Source organism: Artemia franciscana, chromosome 10 (genome assembly GCF_032884065.1).
Source record: "Artemia franciscana chromosome 10, ASM3288406v1, whole genome shotgun sequence".
NCBI classification, from domain to species: domain Eukaryota; kingdom Metazoa; phylum Arthropoda; class Branchiopoda; order Anostraca; family Artemiidae; genus Artemia; species Artemia franciscana.
In genome coordinates, this window is record NC_088872.1 from 17876886 (window position 1) to 17895729 (window position 18844).

An 18844-nucleotide genomic window follows, 5' to 3' on the forward strand; every position below is an offset into this window, starting at 1 on the left:
CTTTCTCTCAACTCTTCTTTTTAAAACAGTAAAAAACTTTAGCGTAAAGAGCGGGGCGTTGATGAGGAAGCAGCCCCTCTCATATACGAAGTAATTTCTGTTCGTTTTAAGTTTTAATGTCGCTCCTTACTTTCAGTTGAAAAAATTTTTTTTTAATTTAATTTCTGAACATTTTTGAATCAATGCATGTTTTGATTTTGGCTCTCCGCAGAGGAACAATTAAAACGAAAATTGCGTATTTTTTTTTTGGCTAAATGGCTTTCTCATAATTTTTATCGAATAATTTTGATAAAAAAAGAGCGGGGGAGGAACCCTAGTTGCCCTCCAATTTTTTTGTTAATTAAAAAGGCAACTAGAACTTCGATTTTTTACGAATCTTTTATTAGTAAAAGATATAATTTTGTCCCAATTCATTAAGAATGACCCCTGAATCACAAAAGCCGTAGAATAAATAGTTGACATTACTAAAAATACATTAGCGTAATGAGCAAGGTATTAGGAGGAGGTGAGCCCCTCATATGGGTAATAATTTCTGTTCGTTTTAAGTTTTAATGCTGCTCCTTACTTCCAGCTGAAAAAAACTTTTTCATATTTATTTTTTAATTGTTTTTTTTTAAGTATTGCTAGGAATTCCTGCGCTCCCTTCATGGAAATTTTCTTCCCCCATGACAAATTCCTCGATGGAAAGCTCCCCCAGAATATGCCCCTCTTCTCAACCCCTCCCCCCAACCAAAAAATCCTCCTGAAAACGCCTGTACACTTCCCAATAACCATTACTATATGTAAGCACTGGTCAAAGTTTGTAACTTGTAGCCCCTCCCACGGGGACTCTGGGGGAGTAAGTCGTCTCCAAAGACATAGTTATAAGGTTTTTCGACTACGCTGAATAAAATGCCTATCTCAGAATTTTGATTCGTTGACTTTGGGAAAATAATTAGCGTGGGAGGGGGCCTAGGTGCCCTCCAATTTTTTTGGTCACTTAAAAAGGGCACTAGAACTTTTCATTTCCGTTAGAATGAGTCCTCTCGCAAGATTCTAGGACCACTGGGTCGATACGATCACTCCTGGGGAAAAAAAAACAACAAAAAACAAACAAAAAACTTCTGGCAAAAAATACAAAATTCCACATTTTTGTAGATAGGAGCTTGAAACTTCTACAGTAGGGTTCTCTGATACGCTGAATCTGATTGTGTGATTTTCGATAATATTCTATAACTTTTAGGGGTCTTTCCCCCTATTTTCTTAAATAAGGCAAGTTTTCTCAGGCTCGTGACTTTTGATTGGTAAGTTTTAACTTGATGAAACTTATACATTTGAAATCAGGATTAAAATGCGATTCTTTTGATGTAGCTACTGATATCAAAATTCATTTTTTAGAGTTTTGGTTACTATTGAGCCGGGTCGCTCCTTACTACAGTTCGTTACCACGAACTGTTTGAAACAGAATAAAAATAGCTTTTGAAAACAGCACAAAAATGGAATGAGAAGTAGCAACTCATCAGCGTTCAACCAAATCTAAAATTTTGTTGAACAGCGTTGTAAGAAAACAAATGCTGCATTTTCTAGCCCCCTCCCCCATCTCTTGTGGAGTAATTCCGTCAAAATCCTTGGGGAGGGGGGAGTGGAGTTGGATCTAATTTTCCCATATCAAGTGAAAATAACAGTGAAAACTGAAAAAAGAGCCATATGGTGCCATAAAGCTAAAGCTTTGCTAAAGAAAACTGACGTGTTTCTCTGGATGCTTGAATTATGCAGGTTTATCTAAGTTGTAACAAGAGTTTTGAAGAAACTAAATTTCAGCTGGAGGGGGCAAACTGGGGTCTGGGAGGGATAGTAGCTTCCCTCCACTTTAATAGGGCAAACTGGGGTCTTAGAGGGGCAGCTGTACAACCCCCCCCCCTCGGACCGTAGCAAATTACGCCCCTGCCTATCTCATTTCAATGCTAAAATATTGTTTGCTTTTTTTTACATGAACTTGCTGAATCTATGGTGGATTTTAGTATGTAAAATGGAATCAATGCATCTCTTTACTGCAGAAACAACTCATCAAATGGGAACTTTGTTCATCGAGTGGAAATTTCAATATTGAATATTGAATTTGGTATTATATATTAATAGCAGATATTAATGTTAAGTATTAATATTAAAGTGCAAAACAAAATATTAAGAATTGGCTATTAGTGAATGTTTTTCGGTATAAAAATGTATTTTCTAATATAGAATTGAAAGATGGCGATTAAGTCGCATTGAACAGGTGACTGTTTGATTGTAGGAGGCAGTAATCTTTTTTTGCTCTAGAATGTCCTTCAACACAATTGATGTGACTAAGTAGATTTGATTCCCATGCCTGATTTAAGCCTAAAATATGTGAATAAACATTATCTATAGTAGCACTTAATAATGCATAGATAAAGCGTTTTATAGATAAAGAGTTTTGATTTGTAGTAGATAGTACTGTCAAAATTTCATTAGGTATTTTGAAGATATATTATTTACTGGAATTTCAACACATTGACTTGATATTAGCCATCGGCTTTCTTTTGTGAGTCCTTTAAACCTTTTGTGAGTCTATGGCGACCTTGAAACCCAAGAAAACCCATTTGGATAGAGCCAAATATCTCAAGATATGTGCTATCCGATTAAATTTTTCTAGTACCCGTTTCATATTCTAATACTGTTCCATACTCTGGGATTCTAAATTTCATTTTTGTTCTCTTCCAAACTTGTAGTTCTGACTCCTGTGCGTTTTCTACAGTTTGTTTTTTTACTGCAAAGTTTGTTTTTACCAAAAATTAACTTATTTTATCTTATAGTTGATTTTTTACTAAAAACTTTTTTTTTTATGGGCACGCTAAACGGTTTTTCATTCCGCATCGTCTTGTTGTAACAAATTAATATCTTCGTTAATAACCGCAGTGGCGATAACACCAAAATTGGTGAGAAACTTGACATATAACAGAAAGGGCCAGGATCAATGTCGCTTATAAAACAATCTGTAGATGGCAGTTGTGCAGTTGTTTCACCATGACTTTAAAAACTTAAAAAATGGTTGTTCAATGCATTCTTTTTTTTCAAAACTTTTGTAGAAAAAGTGTAAAATAATGAAAGGAGTGAAGATAAAGTTTCTCCCCGTGGAAAATGTGTTACTAATTTTTATTTTGCATATTATGAAGTAAGAATTGTTTTCTTAACATGTTTCCTTATGTTGAGCTCTTTATCTAGGCCTTTACCTCGAAATCAAACAAAGACCAAATTTCTTTAGTAAAATTTGCATACAAAGAATGTGAGTCGATTGCCTCCTCAAGGTGTTTACGTTGCGCACAGTTACTACTGCTTCAACTCTATTATATAGAATAAAGGAAAAACAATTCTAATGTAACAACTGCTTTTACATAGAGGGTCAGTAAAAAGGGTTACTTAACCCTCCTTGCTTAGGGAGGGTTAATTGTTTTGTTGTATTGTTTTGTTGTTGTTGTTGTTGTTGCTTTTTCTTTTTGTTTTTTAACACCGTATTGAGTAGGCTCATAATAACTGAATAAGAATAACACTATGAATCTTATTACGATAGTGAAGTACATAAAGAAAGATTAAAGAATAAAATGGTTCAATGATGCTTTGGATAGTGAAGCCCGAAAAATAAAGATTTTTCTTAAAATTTTAAAAATTTTTAAAAGAGTCCGTGATTCTTTTCCAAAGACGAAAATTTTGTTTTGAAAATGTTAACATCCAAGGTCCCCAATTTTGAAAGGTCTTCAAATCCGAGATCAAAGTAAGTTCCACGGTTTATTTTTAAATATCCCTCGTGAAGAAAGAAGCAAATATTGTTATCTCTATGCACAACAAGTAAAACGTAAATTATTATTTTCATCTCTGAAATAATAATTATTATTTCAATAATAATTTGTTAATCATCTCTTAATACTATTTTTCATTTATTTTCACAACTATTTTCCTAAATCACAAGCTAGGCAAGGGAGTAGTGCATAACTTCAAACCAAAGAATCAATAAGGCTTTGTGTCGCCTGCCTCGGCTCACTCGGTTTTTCTGTCCTTTTATTTAGGAATTGCTTCGCTTGGAAATCTTTCGAGCCTTTGGCTCTTGTGATAGGCAATCGCTTAACTGGGGCAGTACTCGGGTCTTAGACCCTCGCGGTTTGTCCTTACAGATGTAACTCCGACGTACGACGTCACTGTGTGTTTGCATGCGAACTGATCCAATTAGATGTGCAAAAAAAGAAAACTCTTTTTATGACTAAAAATAAAATTTAATAGACAATCTATATAGAAAACCAATAGGTCATACGCTATAAACGAGATTCTAACTTGGCCAGAGAAAAAACAAAGCTAGGGAAATGCCCCCTTTGCCAACTTTTTGTCACCTTCCTCTGCTTGTGCCTTCCTCCCTCTCATTTGGCAATCACTTTGTATGGGTATTTCTTGGGTCTTTGGTCCTCAAGGTAGACGATTGCTCAATGGGGGCAGTGCTTGGGCTTTTGTCCCTTGCATTTATTCCTTCCAGATGTCACTACAGCTTATTACATCACTCTATGTTTACAGACAAACTTAGTCAATTATATTTGTTAGGAAATATGTTTTTTGAATTGATTTTTTATATCATAAAAACAAACACTCCTTATTTACGCTTACTGGTACATACAATCATATCTAGCAGAGAGTTTTGTTGAACCCAGTTTTATCGAGACTGCTGGTATAATCAGAGAAACAAAAGCTTTTTTCAGAGCTCCAAGTATCTAGCTTACACGGTTGTGACAACGCTAAAGTTTATAAACATTTCTTATAGATATGCCTGCTATTCACGTGTCTTCTATTTTCCTTCGAAAAAACATTTAAATATACTTACATATGCCGGATAACTCCAAATCATTTTAAATTATCACTAAACATTTATTATTATTATAGATTTTTCATTTCTTTTTTTTTAACTCCCATTTTTGTCATCCCATTTTTTTTTTCTCAACACCCAAGAAAAATGATTACCAAGCATCTAAGTGAAAAAATTAACTGGACGGATGTTTATAAGTAGTAAATGTCGCTTCATCTTTTGACGTTTTTAAGACGTGAAATTTGGATGCTCAGTTTTACCTTAATACTAACAAATTGGTTTCAAAACAACCAGAATGTGTGGGTTGAAGTAATTTATTAATAATAGCAAGTTATCTCCAACTTCTGACAAAATCAACAGACCAGTTCTGTTCCAGGTGGTGAGGTGGATTGGGGGCATAAAATAAAGTCTATTAAAAGAATATTCTTTTAGTGGTAATTATTTACGTAAATCGTAAGATTGAGCAAACTTCAATAATTGTAAATTATCATTTTGTATTTTATTCTTATCACTGATGAAGCTGGAAGTTCGTTGTGCCCATAACCACCGTACAGCTTATGACATTGCACACTGTTATCTAGCTTAAATCTTTCTTTTCATGGTCGAAGCTTAAAACTTGTTAAAAAATCATATAATGAAAACTCCGGGTCGAAACAACCCCCAGGGCCCGAAGGCATGCGTTTTGAGGTATGCCCTTGTGGCATATATGGTTTTTATGGAAGGGATGCTCGTAAAAACTTCAGAGAGGGCTCATTTGATTGGAATTGAAAGTTCAAGATAAGTTTTTGAGAGTAAAAAGAGATCGGATGGCAACTTGCCCTCCCCACGCTCGATGCATCCAGTAAAAATTTTGAGATAGCCATTTTATTAAAAATAATTCAAAGGTCAGATAACAAAACTCAGGCGTCGACACAATCCACCTGGACCCGAGGGTAGGCGTTGTAAGTTATGTCCTGGGGGCGTATATGGATCCTATGAAAGGGATGCTCGTATAAAATTCAGATAGGGCCCATTTGATTGGAAATTGAAAGTTGCAGTTCACTTTTTAAGAGTGAAAAAAGATCCGAGGGTAACTAGCCCCTCCGTATCCTTTTTTCCACAAATCCATCCTATAACAATTTTGAGATAGCCGTTTTGTTAAAAATAGTTCGAAGGTCAGATAAGAAAAACTCAGGTGTCGACACAACCCCCCAGGGGCCGGAGGTAGGTGTTTCAAATTTTGCTCTGGGGGCATATAAGGTTCTACGGAAGGGATGGTTAAATAAACTTTGGAGGAGCTTATTCGATTTTAAATCAGAATTTCTAGTGCCCTTCTCAGGAGTGAAAAGTGATTAGAGGGCAAGTAGCCCTCCCCCCTAAGGCCCTTTGCCCCCCAAATACATCCAATTAAATTTTTTTCCAATTAAAATAAAGAACTGTTAGGTCGGCACATCCCCTCAGAGCCCGGGAGCAACTGTTGTGAGCTATGCTCTGAGGGCATATAAGGTTTTATGAAAGGGGTGATCGTATAAACTTCAGAGATAGCTCGTTTGATTGGAAATTGGAAGTTCTAGTTACTTTTTAAGAGTCATCAAAAGTGATCGGAGGATATCTACCCCCACACCTTTTTCCTCAAATACATCCAGTAAAAAGTTTGAGATAGCCATTTTGCTCAAAATAATCCATAATTCAGATTACTGTAAATTAAGGATTGAGAAATCCTCCACAATACCCGGGACAAGAATTGTAACTTACATAAGTTATAATTTCCTAAGAATCGAAAGTGATCAAAAAGTTACGACCCCCCCCCCCCCCGTGCCTTTTTTCTCCAAATGCATCAGGGTTGAGAAATCGTCCCTAGCCCCCGGGGCAAGGATTGTAACTTATGTAAGTTGCCCATTATTAGAATATAAGGTTCTGTGGAAGGGGTGATCGTATTAACTTTGGAGGGGGCTAATTCGATCGGAAATTGAAACTTCTAGCTCTTTTTTAAGAGTCAAAAGTGATCACTGGCCAACTAGCCCACGCCCCACTTTCCCAAAGGGCATCCGGTCAAAATTTGGAGATAGCCATTTTGTTCAAAATTGTTCAAAGGCCAAATAACTATGCTTCTGGGGTTGACCCCCCCCCCCCCATCCCCGGGGAAATGGCTTTAAGCTACGGAATTTAATTATTTTTACTTTGATACTTTGTTTACTTTGATACTTGGATTTAGTGATTTGCGTGGTAACTTCAACTAACGGTGCAGGGGCTGTAAGTTGTGCAAGCTGGTTGTTGTTACTTTGATACTTGGTTTACTTTGATACCTTGTTAACTTCGATCCTTTCTTTACTTTGATAGTTTAGTACTTAAGGAAGTGGAGTCGAAACAAAAAAAAATATTTTGAAATAAGGAGTTTTTTTTAAACTTGAAACTTTTTGCAATCAAATACGAACAAAAATTAATTTAAAAAAAACTTTCCGAAAGTTTTTCCCCAATTCTTTCCGAAAGAATTGGGATGTACTTCTAATGAATGGTGTCTTCACTACAACCGAGAGTATGGCTACTGTCCGTTTCTCAAACGGTAAAAATATCATTCTCTTACTTAAATAACCAATTCTCTTACTTAGAATTATCGTTCTCTTACTTAAGTAGCTACAAAGCTCAGCAAAATTAGTTTAGCTTTTTTTTATTATAATAATTGGGAGAACGGAATTCAAAAACAAGTGAGAATTGGAATAAGGATTGGTTGTTAGACTTCAGAGAGTAGGGGTTGTCTACTTCTAATGAATGGTGTCTTCAATACAAACAAGAGCGTGGCTACTCCCCGTTTCCCTAACGGTAAAAGTATCATTCTCATACTTAAATAACTAATTCTCTTACTTAGAATTATCATTCTCTTACTTTGTGGCTACAAAGCTCTGCACATTAGCTTACCTCTTTTTTATTATAATAGTTCGGAGAATAAAATTCAAACACAAGTAAGAATTGGAAAGAAGTTTTCTAAAAGAAAAGTAAAGGCCATATTAAACTTAAGATCAGAAGAAATAGAATCCTACAATTACTCAAATTCAAAACAACCAGAAATTGCTATTGAAAAATAAATGAAATCCAAAACGAACAGAAATTAAATAAACTATCATAGCAAAATAATATACAAGAGGTACTAATATAAATGAATAAATAAATCTCAAAACGAGTAAAGCTTAAGTTGAATATGCAAATCAAGCTTAAAACGAACAAAAACACTTTGCTATTGAGGCATAAATGGTACCCAAAACGAACAGAAATTAAATAAACAATCACAGCAAACAAACAAACATACAATGGTTACAGTAAATAAATCTTAAAACGACTGAAACTTAAATTTAATCTGCAAATCCAGCTTGAAACGAATAAAAATCTCTACAAAAAAGAGTTTGGGTTTTGCCTCCTTTCGCGATAAAAGTCTAAAACCTACTGCGTCATTGGCTCAACTGAAAACGAATTATATTACAATTATTTTCTTTGTACTAATTACAACACTGAAAATAAACATAAAAGTTACAGTAAAATTAAATTTTGAACTGATGAGCTTTCAGCAATTAATGTCATTACATATCAAATATTTAGTTTTAATTTTATTAGTTCTTTAATAAAAAGTTCGGAGCAAAATTGCTTCTCTGAAAACGAATTATACTATAAATATTTTCTTTTTCAGTTATTGAAGCATTGCAAATGAGAATAAAATTACAGTAAAATAAAATCTTGAACTGATGATCTTTCAGCATTAATAGCATTATATATCAAACATTCAGTTCGATTTCATTTGTACTTTTCAAGACTGTTCAAGACTCATATAGTTTTCAGTAAAGTGCCAATGACGCAGAAGGTTTTAGACTTCTGTAAAAGAAGGAGGTAAAACTCAAACTCTTCTTTGTAGAGATTTTTGTTCGTTTTAAGCTGGATTTGTATATTCAATTTAGGTTTCGCTCGTTTTAATGTTTGTTTGCTCATTTATATTAGTAACTATTGTTGGTTTACTATGATTGTTTATTTAATTTCTGTTCGTTTTGGGTTTCATTTATGCCTCAATAGCAAAATATTTTTGTTCATTTTAAGCTTGATTTGTATATTCAAGCTTTACTCGTTTTGATATTTATTCATTCATTTATATTAGTACGTGTTGTATGTTTTTTGCTGTGATTGTTTATTTAATTTCTGTTCGTTTTGGGTTTCATTTATTCTTTAACAGTAATTTCTGGTTGTTCTGATTTTGAGTAATTATTGGTTTCTATTTCTTCTGATCTTAAGTTTAATATGGCCTTTACTTTTGTTTAGAAAACCTTCTTTTTCAGAAAGTTTTCTTGTAAATCATTCTCATATACAAGATGATGAATCACGTTGTAGATGGGTGCCACCAGAATCACTACAGGAATCATGGACACTATTGGGCAAATTGGCCAAGTAATTAGTAATTAGTCTTTGTCAACCTTGATATTAAGAATCTCGATGGTGTTGGGAACTACGGTTTATTTGGATGAACTGTTCCATGCTAAGACTGAACGAACTGATCACGCTCTTTTTGAGCTCACTTGCTGCTAAAGCTTTTATCAGTGAAGAGGATTCGTAGTAGCATTAGAGGGACAAATAAGAGGGACAGATTTTAGAGGGACAAATAAGAGGGACAGATTTTAGAGGGACAAATAAGAGGGACAGATTTTAGAGGGACAAATAGAACTTCTTTCCAAATGCTCTATGTAGTGGGGGATCACTAGATGTATTGAAACTTTGATGACGTTTCCTTTGACCTTTTAGTAACTCACTGTCACTAATTCTCATGGTGAGATGGGCAAAATTTTTTAATTATTTCGACTTAATGGTAGTTCTATTTGAGATTTATGGTAGTATTATCTTTGCTCTTCAATAACTTTGCTCAAGAGCTACTTGCTTCTCAGTGTGCTTGTGTTGCCTAAGTTCATTGTAAAATATACCCCAGGGTTCCTCTCATTCTCAACACGCTACTAACTGTTACCAAAATTGACGGACTCCACCCATAGACCTTCTCTACCCCTCTCCCCTTTCTTCTCTCACCAGAGGTTCTGCAAACATGATCTAGCAAAATGGACGGAGTCACAAGGATTCAAATTCACCTCTTGAGGGCTATAGAAATATGACAGTTCACTAATTACTGATTTTGTACTCAGTAAGTGTAAATATATCACCAACCAGAATTGTTTGTTTGCGTTGAGGGGAGTTGGGGAGAGGAGGGGAAAATAGCTTTGACAGGGCCGTATTCAGGATTTTTTTTTGGGGGGGGGAGCTCACAAAAACTTAAAAAAAACGTGACAAAAATTTGTTCGCATGTATTTTTGTTACTTTTTTCCAGTCGGAAAAACATTTTATGGGGGGAGGGGCAGAAGGTTAAAACTTCCTATCCCCCCACCTCCGGATTCGGCCTTGAGTTCTGACAATAAGTTTTAGGCATTTATAGTTTTGCGCTCATCTGGCAAACAGTTAGCTCTCTGTTACCGCAGCATACATACTTACTATTATAATTTTCCCTTGTGCACTTGTACTATCTTAAGAAACCTCTACCATCTTGAAAAGTGAAATAATTTTTCTTCTTGTTTGATGACATTTTCTTTAAATTTGTTTATATATTTCTGATCCTATAACGCCATGTTACTTTCAGTGGTATTTTTGTCAAGATAAAAGGAAAGAACTTGCACGTTGAGTGCTTCAAATGTGCTACATGTGGCACTTCCCTCAAGAACATTGGTGAGTTCAGATTAAGTATTTTAGTTTTCATATTTTCTTGCATAAATTATTGTAAGAAAAGAAGTAATTTTAAACCTTCCTTTCTATGCAGAATTAAAGTGAGTAAAAAGGTACGGGCTGGAAAATTAGTTCAATCACCTAATTTTAATCAATCACCTAATCTTAATTTATATTGAGTAATCTTGAAGACAGAAACAGTGTCAAATTTAAGCTGAATTATAAAAGGAGAAGCGTAAAGACTGGAAGCAAATTCTGAAAGCACGAGAGAGAGAGAGAGAGAGAGAGAGAGAGAGAGAGAGAGAGAGAGAGAGAGAGAGAGAGAGAGAGAGAGAGAGAGAGAGAGAGAGAGAGAGAGAGAGAGAGAGAGAGAGAGAGAGAGAGAGAGAGAGAGAGAGAGAGAGAGAGAGAGAGAGAGAGAGAGAGAGAGAAAAGTACGGATATATTAGCATAATCATTCAGAATCGTGAATATACTACTATACATTCTGATTCCTTAGTAATTCCCAAGCAGTTATTTATTTGAGACGATAGAATCATGATTTTACACGTTTGTCCAATTAAAGAACATTTTTATAATTCAGTAAAATCCACATGATTTATATTTGCATTTCTATCTCAGCAAGTGGTAGTTTCGTAGCCGGTTCTTTCGGTTTTATTAATTTTAAACATTTTTTTTTTAAGAAAAGTAAACAGTGATTTTAAATACTGAAACGAGCAGAAATAAAACGATGTAATAAGCTTAATTTACAGCAAACAGAAATTACTATGAGTGAATAAACGAAACATAAAACGAACAGAAATTAAAATGAAACACTGAACCTGAACAAACCTAAATCCAACCCTAAGACAAATGAGAATCACCACAAATAAGACTGTGGCTACCCCCTTTATTTCTTGTGCATATGGACCTGCTTGTCCCAAGCTCTTAAGGAAATAAATTTCAATTTCAATCCCTTTGGAAACTCTTTCGTCGCTCAGTTTTAGGGAGCTGACCTCTCTTAGTCTAAAATTTGACCCAAGGCTTTTGTATAATTTAAAGATTCGAGGAAAATATGCTGACCTATTTTCTGGGGGCTGTAGCACCAACCTATTTTTTTTTTTTACATTCAGGGTCTTAAGGAAAAAGGAGGAAAATATGCTGACCTATTTTCTGGGGGCTGTAGCACCAACCTTTTTTTTTTTTTTTTACATTCAGGGTCTTCTCTGTCCAGGCAATTACAGATACAATTTTCAAAGCGATCAGCGATACAAAGTTTACTGGTCTACTTTCAGACTTCCTTACGTCTCCTCCCTACCAGAACTGAGGTCCTTTCGACCAGGAAATTACATCTGAAAGTTCCAAGTGCTCAGACAGCCTAAACCAATCATTTCCGCCAAGCCTTTTTTCTGCTAAACCTATCTGGGAACAATGGATAATTTTCTTAATTTAGGGTCCTTGTTCTAGTGAGTCGAGCGGTCCTCGGAGGCATATTTGTATGACTTTTTGTCTGTTCTGATCAAAATGGTAATCTAATATTTTGATCAGATAACATGGGTATGGGGAAGCACGGGAGAGAAGCTGGCTGACCTCTAATCACTTACTTTTGACTCTTAAAAAGAGGACTAGAATTTTCATTTCCGATAGAATGAGCCCCCTTCCAAGCTTCTGTAACCATTCCTTGAGTAAGAGGTGTCGAGGGAAAAAATACACGGAGGACCAAAAGCTCTTTACTAAATTAATACTAATTATATTTTTTTAAGAGAGGTTTTTTCAGAGGCTTTCATTTAGTGTTCCCAGCTATCTTTTGATTTACTTCCAAAATATCAAATTAAAAAAGGTGTCCATGTTAGTGTCCCATTTTTTCCTCTCCACTGCTAGCGGGATACTGGAACATCATAGAGACCTTTTTAAGAGCTCATTTTAAAGGATATTGCTACATCTACGTACTTCTGTAATTAATAAAACTAAACATTCAAAGCAAAATAAATTTTTTGGCCAAAAAACTGCGTCTTGGTACACGAGATGATGAATGACATTGTAACAAAAGTCATGTGATGATGTTAGTTGCAGCTGGGGTTTGTTCTTTATTGTTTATTAGGAATCATTGCTTACTTGGAATAAACAGGTTGGTATCACCTATAGTGGTTGACCACTTCTAAAGGAAACATGCTAATATAATAAAAGCTGTACCATTAGATTCCTTATTTTATCCTCTTTCCAAATATCAGGGTCGCCTTTCTGACAATCAACCCCACTCCTGATAGTCCCATAAATAGCCATATTAATGGATATGTCTATTAATTGAATCTCGTGATACATCATGGGTTCATTGCTCAAACGGGTTTCTGGTTTCTAAACCTGATGATTTCAAGTTTCATCTGGGGTTCATTACAATTATGCATGAAATATTATTCTAAATGATTTTAAAATGTTGATAACAATGGAAGGAAATTAATAATTATGGAATTAAAATTAATAATTTTATTAATTGGGACATCTGCATATTATAAAATAAAAATTTTATTGTTTCATTGTTTTAAATTAAATGTTTATATATTCTTGGTGCTATATCTGGGACTATCAGGGTCGGTAGGTCGGTATTAAGTTTGGAAAGAAGTCTCCTATATGGAAAGAAGGCATAAAATAAGAAGTCATTTTTGTACTATTTTTACTTTATTAGCAGGTCTCCTTTAGAAGTAGTCAACCACAAAACTGATACCGATAGGCCATCTATGGCTTTTGCTATATTTTTTTGAAATAATTACAGTGAGTCTTCGAAATTAAATTAGCAGATATCTGATAGTTAATTTATTAAAGCTACTGTTTTTAATCTACCCCATTAATAATTGAATTATTAGCGTAGTGTTCATGGCTCTATTAGTAATCAATCATTACCAATGCACTTCATGATATGATTTCTCATTCTTTTTGGTTTAAATCTTTCAGTTCGCCACCGGTTTCGAATGGTATCAGGCTTTTTCGAAATCTAGAAAAAATTGTTCTAATGGTTCAAAGTTAATACCTAGTCAAGCCTAAATAGTAAGTGTTGTTATTTTTCGTCAGTGGAAATACTACATTTTTTTTTTACACTAAAACGTTTCTTTTGTTGGAACCTATTTAGTAGTTTTGTGTCTTCCAAGAAAGTCAGCCTGTGAAATTCCAAGCATCTCCTTAAATATTACAGATTTTGAACACTCGCTCCCAAATACTGATTTTCGAAAAACTGCTAGGGTAAATCGCCGCTTTTCAGGTACCATTTTCTTTATTATCTCACCAAACTAGTTGTTTCGTGAGGAAATAATATTTCCAAATTTATTTCCAACCGAAAGGAAATAATATTTACATATCCCTCAGTGCTATAGACCCTAATATCCACTATAATGGCACAATTTTCAGCTCTAGCACTTTTAACAAAATAAAAATTGTTTTGATTTAAAATTAATTGACAAATAACACAGCAATTATTTTGGGCTACAGAACAAAAGAAACAAAAAGAAAATTCTGTAGATGCTTTAGAAACAAGAGAGTTTTGGTACGCGGCGGTTCCCGCTTTTAGAATTCACTGTAAAATTTCTCTAAAACAATGATATTGCTAATGATTACCTTGAACTTTTATTTGAATTCTAGATCTTTCACATTGAGTAAATATATTTGGGATGTCAAATGCTTATTTTCAACTCTTATTTTGTCTGTAGCTTTCGACTTATTATTGTTTGTTTGAAGCTTGTAAAAGTAGTATCCGATCCAAAAGTGTTTATTTACTCTTTTTAAATTCTTATTACTATAAGAAAGTCTGCAAAAGTTCTTGATATAAAATAATATATCAAGTTCTTGATGTAAAATAATATAATCTATATAAAATATAATCTAATATAAAATATATAAAGAAAAAATAATATTAAAAATTCCAAAATAATTCTTAAGAATTCCGACAGGAGAAAGTTAGCCCTGGAAAAATGCTTATAAAATAATAATTATGAATAATATTAGTTGGATTAAATTGAGGACAAGTTGTATTGTAGATAATGGCGAAATTGTATCTGATTATAGTAAAAGTCTCATCGTTTTACTGATCCGTAAGAAGATAGTTTTATAAATTAAAAATTAAATCAATGAACTTAATCTTTTTTAAATTGAAGACTCTACTCATGTACATCTAAATCAATGTTCTAGGTTATTATGACATTGGAGGGAAGTTATATTGTGATATGCATGCTCGTCAAGCAGCCAAACATAACACGCCAGCTGAGGCTACAGACCACGACAATTCAGATCAAGTGTACGTATTCATTATCCGGCCGTTCAAAATCAGACGCATTAGGTGCACGAACCTACTTGTTGGATTCTTTTTTTTAAAGCCTTTAGACTACACTCAAACTGGAGAATGTCGTTCTTAATTCTAGACAAATTTAAAAAAATATGTCTAGCTATTTCTTAGAACTGATTAATCGACACATCAAGACAATAAACTATGTATATGCTTCAAAACCGTGCAAACGTACATAGTATGTTGTGATTTTGGACGGCTAGTTTACATTAGAAATGTAGAACATTCAATAAAATGAATCTGTATGACTTATAAGAGCTGCAAGGTCTTTCTAAGGTTTCTTTAATTTCTTTTTCAATTTTGTCTTTTGGAAATACTGTCTATTCATTAATTCTTTTAAATCTCGACAAGTTACATAATGAATGATATCTCTAGCTTTTAATCTCTTACATATACTGTCAAAAGCTGATCAGCCAGTCAGCTAATAAAGCCTGCGTTGTTCTAATTTAACACACGTGTTTTGAGGGTCATAAGAATATGGGCTCATAGTAAATATTGTCCTATATTCCTGCGGAACGTGCATGTTTCTATTATATCTTCATGGCGGTCATTTGTTTCTACAGATTAATTTGCTAGGTTAAAGTTCCTAAAAAAAAATATTAGGCCAACCTTATAATTAAATAAAAAGAAACATTACCTTTTCCATACCTGGAAACACAAAAATCCGTTATACAGCTCACTCCTTGTAACACTTGCGGAACGATTGCGAGATGAAAACTTAAAATCAGCGACAAGGAGAATATTCAGAACCGCCAAAGAAGATTTTTCGAACCTTGAGGAAAATATCGATTGAAGTAAGGTAGCTATGAAAAGCTTCTTTAGCTTTTCACAGGTCTCACATTATTTTCTTCGGTTATGTTCCTTTTTCTTTTCTTTTTTATACTATAGACAATTTATGCACTGTGACAGACTGGAACTTGGACTTATTACTTTGCACTCACTCCTTATGCTCCATATCCATTCTTGACATACCCTTTCATTTGCTACATGTTTGCAACTTGCATGAATGGTTTACCATTTGCACTTGTTTTTTTGTATTTTATATTTTAGACGGTATTTCTGTAACTGCAAATAAGTGTATTGTATATTTTATTGAGTGAGCACATTTTCTCTTTTATAATTTTTCATAATTGTCTGCTATGCTTGCCATTGTAGTGTTATAGCTATGAATTTACAAAGTCCTAAGATATGGTGCACAATTTTAGTCTTATTCATTTGTTTTACTGCGCAAATACCATTTATTTTTTATATAAATGGGTTTTTATACGATATTCTGGTTAGAATATCTGTTATAGCATGGAATAACCGTATAAAAGATGGGAAGCTCTTATTTTCATTGTGGGATTTTTGTTAATAGAAAATGATGTGAGCGCACCAATCGGCAAATGATACTACTATATTAATAACTGTCTTAAGCCTATATTATTTACATGTATACTTGTAAGGGGAGAATCTAGATAACAAAGTAACCCATCAGGCTAAAGCTACCGTCATTTGTCCCGGTTCTTTAACCTGGGGTAAGGAAATCCCTGGACAATGACACCAATTTTGCTTAATAGTTTTATGCTTTCTTTTTTATGGTTTCAAAATTTCATGCCTTATTTTTAAGATTTTAGTTGATTTCAGAAAAAAATTTATGTTGACAAGTTGTTTCTCTAAACCAAAAATATTGGTTTTGATTCAATTTTTAGATGTTAAATTGAATTTTTATTTTAATGCATAACATGTAAAAACCTTAGTATTAGGTGCTAATTGTTGTCATCTGAAAGTAAAGGGTATGTTTAGTAGGAACAAATTTATTTGGAATACCATAAAGAGATAGACAATTACAATAGTAGAAGAGAAATCTAAAAAAGTAAGAACTTCTGCCTTTATTGATACCACAATAACATGTAAATGATCAGCTTATGCCCTTGTATGATTTCAGTGTTGCCACGTTTAACTGTGTTGCCACGTAAAATAAAAAAGCAAAGCTAATACACCAAAGTTGACAACTTTTTTCTTGCGTAGAAATTCAAACACTAGCAATCTTTTGACTTCCAAAAACCTTAACACCTTTGAGGGAAAGTAACAACTTGTTAAGCTGTTTGGTTTCATCTGTTTTTAACTTTCTTCTTGCTGTTTTTTCAACCATTTTTCTTAATTTGGCCCTCGCTATTCGCCAAAACTGCATTATTGCATATCAAGTTCTTTTTGTATTAACATTGAATTCTCAATTTTTTCATATTTTTTACGACATCTATGGTTGTGTTATTTTCCAATGTGCCAATCAAACGGCCTCGTTTTGTTTCCACTGTCTTTGATACTTTTTCCATTATCCTATATGTGTTTGCGGTGCTCGATTATAGGACTGAATTGGATAATAATAATGTATATGATATATTAGAGATTTGTCATATAGGAATGTAAAAAAACTACAATCATGCAGATAAATTATTAAACTATATACCTAGTGACAAGCTGTTTTTCAGTTCGATGTTAGCTCTGATCTAGTGGGGAACATTAATGCTAAAATGTTTTTATTCATTTTACTGAATTGACATTATAATTTTCCTTAAGATTCGAGATGACCAGGTTAAACCCTTTCCTGGGATTTTTTTTTTTTAATTTAGTTTTTGTTACTCGTTAGAAGAAGAGAAAAAGGGGCTGTGTGTGATACGTAACTCTGAGCTACTGGTTAATTCTTAATCATTTGAGAAGCCTAAATTATCTTACAAGTTAAAAATCCTTGTAGTGTCGCAATTTACGCGATTGAGTAAACTTGACATTTAAAAAAGATCCTCTCAACTTTTTCCTCGTATTAACAGAATTAGATAGTTTTTCTTGGAGAATTATTCCAAGGTTATAGATGGCGCACAGTGGCGTTAGTGCACAGTGGCCACTAACAGCGTCTCGTTAGTGGCCATTCACACGAGGATTAGTCGTGGTCGTAGTTGCAACAACAACTACGACTTGGAAAAAGCTCCTTGTTCACACGGTTCTCAGAGTCTCAGTCCTAGGTGCAATAATAATTCAGTTTGGATTAACTCACCAGCAACGAAGCCTAGGTTTCAACCAATTATATTGAAGATTAGTTGCAAGAAATTTGACGGGAATGGAGGGTAAGCAAGTGGTACAGATATGGAATGACATAAGAGTTGATTTTCTTGAAGAACTTATTATGTGTGTGGAGAACAGAAGATTTCTGTATGATTGAATGCAGAAAACTTGCAAGAGTACTTCGATGAAGCAAAATGCGTTGAGGACGATTGGGAGGTTACTTGCTCAAAAATAACATCCAGACCTTTATTAGCTGCATTTTCAAATGCAATTTCGGATGCTTGCTTAGTAAAACCAAAACAGATAGTCTCAGCGAAAGGCAAAGCTACCATAACCCTTTTTCAAAACTGTATAAAAATATCGTTATTTCACTTCTTTATAGATTCTTGTCAAATTTCTTGCCACTAATCTTCAATATAATTGGTTAAAACCTACTTTTAGTTGCTGGTGAGTTGATTCAAATTGAGCTATTATTACGCCTGGGACTGAGACTCTGAGACCCGTGTAAACGGGAAGTTTTTGCGCTAGTCGTAGGCCACTTACAGAGCGGGTTGCGCAATTGAGCTAATTTGACCGACTTTTATTTTGAAGAGTTGGTCTGAGTAAATGATTTGTCAACTAAACAGCCCATGTGTATTGCACGGAATATCCAGTGATAGTGAAAAGGAAAGAGCGTCGTAAAAACAAATCATCTAAAAAATCTTGGTTATTTTGCGGTTTAAATACACCTGACGCTTACAGAAAAATTGTAAAAGCAAAACCGTGGTGGTTGGATTTACTTTAAGAAAATTATTAGTCGAATCTTTAGATGAATTCAAAACTAGAAATTTATAACACTCCAGTGGAAGTTTCGTAAAAGGATGGTGTCAAATTGAAGTGCGAATTGATGGACTGAAACGCGCTTATTAAATAAATACAGCTAAATAATAAAAAAAAGT

At 34.1% G+C, this 18844-nt stretch overlaps 1 protein-coding gene across 50 annotated transcripts in view; it reads left to right on the forward strand.

Moving 5' to 3' along the window:
* LOC136031858 (PDZ and LIM domain protein Zasp-like) overlaps positions 1–18844 on the forward strand; it is a 152556-nt gene that overhangs the window by 67426 nt on the left and 66286 nt on the right. For 39 of the 50 annotated variants that reach the window (XM_065711728.1, XM_065711732.1, XM_065711727.1 and 36 more), the window contains 2 exons: positions 10476–10561; positions 14714–14819. The exons of the other annotated variants lie outside the window; for them this stretch is intronic. In XM_065711728.1, the coding sequence (XP_065567800.1) occupies positions 10476–10561; positions 14714–14819 (192 nt within the window). The remainder of the gene's footprint in view (positions 1–10475; positions 10562–14713; positions 14820–18844) is intronic. 50 annotated transcript variants of the gene reach the window in all.